At 35.6% G+C, this 3,526-nt stretch overlaps 1 protein-coding gene across 2 annotated transcripts in view; it reads left to right on the forward strand.

Annotated features, from left to right (window-relative positions):
- Window positions 1-2,914, forward strand: part of LOC114284956 (topless-related protein 3) — a 12,572-nt gene extending 9,658 nt beyond the window's left edge. For both annotated transcript variants that reach the window (XM_028227918.2, XM_028227910.2), the window contains 4 exons: window positions 1-3; window positions 400-582; window positions 1,769-1,944; window positions 2,521-2,914. The exon at window positions 1-3 is cut by the window's left edge and continues 93 nt beyond it. In XM_028227918.2, coding sequence (XP_028083719.2) covers window positions 1-3; window positions 400-582; window positions 1,769-1,944; window positions 2,521-2,743 — 585 coding nt within the window. In that variant the 3' untranslated portion in view covers window positions 2,744-2,914. The remainder of the gene's footprint in view (window positions 4-399; window positions 583-1,768; window positions 1,945-2,520) is intronic.
- The last annotated feature ends 612 nt before the right edge of the window (window positions 2,915-3,526 follow it).

Raw genomic sequence — 3,526 nt, forward strand, 5'->3', positions numbered from 1 at the left:
CAGGTAATTTTTCTTACAGTTTTCCTTGTCATCTGAGATCATTCAACTATTTTCACTTTGAAAAACATGTAAATCCAGTGTTTGCTTTGAACCTAAACTCAACGAGAAATTGGGAAATTGGGATCAATGAAAGGAGGGGGGTCGTAGATGAAATGCTACTATTCGTACCACTGAAAAATTGTCAGATGCTGACAATTCTTGAGCATGTTAGTGACTGCAATAATGTTTTTAATTCATTAATGGGATATTTTGCGTGTTTTTTTTCCCTTCTTTTTTTCTCTTTTTTCCCTGTTCGTTAAGTAGAACATGCTCAAGAAGAAGGTCCCATTCAGCACATTCACACACTAACGTGTATGTTCTTACACTGAACTTGTATTGATATAGCTACCCTATTTGCAGCTTTGTGTTTGGAGCATTGATACATGGGAGAGGAGGAAAACAGTTCCAATACAATTGCCAGCTGGCAAGGCTCCTAGTGGCGACACTCGAGTTCAGTTCCACTCTGATCAAATCCGCTTGCTGGTATCCCATGAAACACAGATAGCATTATATGATGCCTCCAAGATGGATCGCATTCGTCAGGTAGGAAGAGCACCTAAGTACTCTTGTTTGATAATGTTGTCAGTTTTCTATTTTCTATTTACAAACAATATGAAACAAGTTTTGGTTATTGTTTTTTTGTAAAATTAAAAAGAAAAAAAAAACACAACCTGTTTGGTGTACAAAAATGTTTTGAAAACAAATGAAAAAAAAAAATGTATGGTGAGTTGACAGAGATGGTGGCTGGCGGTAGGGCTGATTAAGGAATCTGTGAAATTCGTAATCCGATCCAGTCCAGTCCAATCCGATAGGTTTGGATTGGTTTTTTGAATCCGTGGTTCGGTTCCGGATTGAACAATTAAAAATCCGTAGTCCACGGATTGGTTCCAGATTGAACCCCATGGTTCCGGATTGGAACCAATCCGAACCGTATACAAATAGTCTATATTTTTATTATACATCCTCCCCGTAGTATCTTCTCTTATTCCATATAAAACCTAAACTCAAACCTAAACCCGCATAATATCTTCTTTTATAACTTTTGTTTGTTAGTTTTTAGTTTTAATTTGTAATGGTTTAAATACTTATGGTGAAACCAATTTTCTTATGGTGGTTTAAATTCTAGAACAGTATGTCGCTATTATAGAAAGACATGTTGCTATTGTGAAACTAATATAACGTTATGTTTATATTTTTATGAAATTAAAGTGTTATATATACATTTTTTTGTTATTTAATTATGTGAATCCGTGGTCCTAAACCGATCCAATCCGTGTTTAAATGGATTGGTTCGGATTGGTTCCATGATTTAAACGGATTGGATTGGTTCGAATTTTTCAGGAACCGTAAATAACGGATTGGTCCTGGTTTTACCCCCAATCCTGTCCAATCCGGACCATGCTCACCCCTAGCCGGCGGTAGCAATGGGTGGGGGGCCTGAGGTGAGGGGGCACGGATGATGGAGTGAAAAATTGTTTTTAAATAAGTTAAACACTTCTTTTTATTTCCAGATTTTTTTTGAAACTTTTGGAATCAATTTCACTTTTTTGAAAGCAAAAACAATATACCAAACAAGTTTACATTTCCAGTTTCCAAAAAAAAAAAAAAGAAACGAAAACGAAAACGAAAACAAAAACAAAAAACAGGAAACAGGAAACAAACGAGGAAATATCTGGTACTAAAATTGCCTATATAAAATTTATATTTCTAATGAAAATTCTCCTTGCAGTGGGTCCCACAAGATGTCCTTCCTGCCCCTATATCATATGCAGCATACTCCTGCAACAGTCAACTAGTTTATACTTCCTTTTGCGATGGCAATATTGGGGTATTTGATGCAGATACTTTAAGACTAAGATGCCGTATTTCCCCATCTGTATACTTGTCCCCAGCAGTGATAAATGGGTAAGGGCATCGTGGCTTTGTTCCTGAAAATTTTCCTTTGGTATTTATATTTACTTGAATGATGCTGTGAAATTTATACATGGAACCATTTACATATTTTCTTTTCTCATTTTCATTGTTTTTTTGGTGTGCATAGTATTTATTATAATTTTTTCATTTAATGATTTTCATGAATAGAATTGTTTGATTGCATGGTTTATTCCTGTTAAACTTCCACAAGAAATCCTTTGTTACGACATTTATGGCTCTCTTCTATTTTTGCGTGGAGTAAGGAATTGGAAGGCATTAATAAAGAAATAAAATCCTATTAAATCATAATTCCTAATTATTCATATATTCTTCAATTTATTGTCATCCAATGCCTTTATGCTCCCCGTCAGTATTTCTCTCTTGAAATCCTAGTTTCTTGAATATTCTTCTGGCTTCACTTATGCATCGTATGACAGACAGTTGTCCTTCATTGAAAAGGGATGTCGACATATGGTTTAGAAATTTGATGATTGTTGCTGTACTCTCTCTCTCTCTCTCTCTCTCTCTGTGACATATGCTAAACCCTCTTTTTGTAATATATTGCAGAAGCCAAGCGGTGTACCCTGTTGTCGTTGCAGCACATCCACAGGAGCCAAACCAATTTGCTGTTGGATTGACAGATGGGTATGTTAAAGTGATAGAACCCTCGGAATCAGAGGGAAAGTGGGGAATGTCTCCTCCGCCTGTTGATAACGGGATGATGCTAAATGGTAGGACAGGGTCGTCATCAACCACAAGCAATCACGCCCCTGATCAGGTTCAAAGATGAACTTTCTTGTGTTTACAATTGTATTTTACCATTGTATATTTTAGGTTTATAATGTCCTCATGTCAAAGGTATGAATTGGATTTGAAGCTTAGAAAGATAAAAAAAAGTATTGCGTACTTTATTTAGGTCAATTAAAATTAATTGCTATCGATCAGCACCTTGTTCCTAAAATCAGTCTCTCTCTATTAATTATTTCTTGTTTTTTTGTTTTCCTTCTGATAAATCCATATTTTGTGGGTGATATCTAACATTTCACTGCTTTAGGATTTTTTGTGAAAGTTTCTTGTGGTTATTGGAAATGTGATGATCATAATTCATTTCTTGGGACTAATCTCTACACCAAGGATCCTCTAGAGTGAAATTTCCTTAAAGTTTCCTAAAGTACTACAGTGTATGGTTGAGATTGTGACTTGCCAGTAAATCTCAACCATATACTGTAGCACTTTAGGAAACTTTAGGAAAAAATCACTCTAGAGGATCCTTGCTCTAATCTCTAATCTGAAGTTATTTACCAAACCCAAGCCCTTTCAAAAATTGTTTCCCAAATGCGTTTTTCTGAACTTATTTCTCAAACTCAAGTTGTTTATTGAAGTTAATATTTTTAAAACACCAGAAAGAAGGATACTTGTGTGGTGCACACTCATGCTATTTATTTATTTATTTAAACTATAATTCATCAAAGAAAACTAAGTGCGTGCAAGTGTCTTGGGGGATTTGTAGGGAGAATGTCCTAATGTTTGGTGGTGGCAGCGGCGGTGATGCAAGGTGGTTGTGACTGGGGAG

This window comes from Camellia sinensis, chromosome 5, assembly GCF_055761805.1.
Source record: "Camellia sinensis isolate YWXY chromosome 5, ASM5576180v1, whole genome shotgun sequence".
In the NCBI taxonomy this organism is placed as follows: domain Eukaryota; kingdom Viridiplantae; phylum Streptophyta; class Magnoliopsida; order Ericales; family Theaceae; genus Camellia; species Camellia sinensis.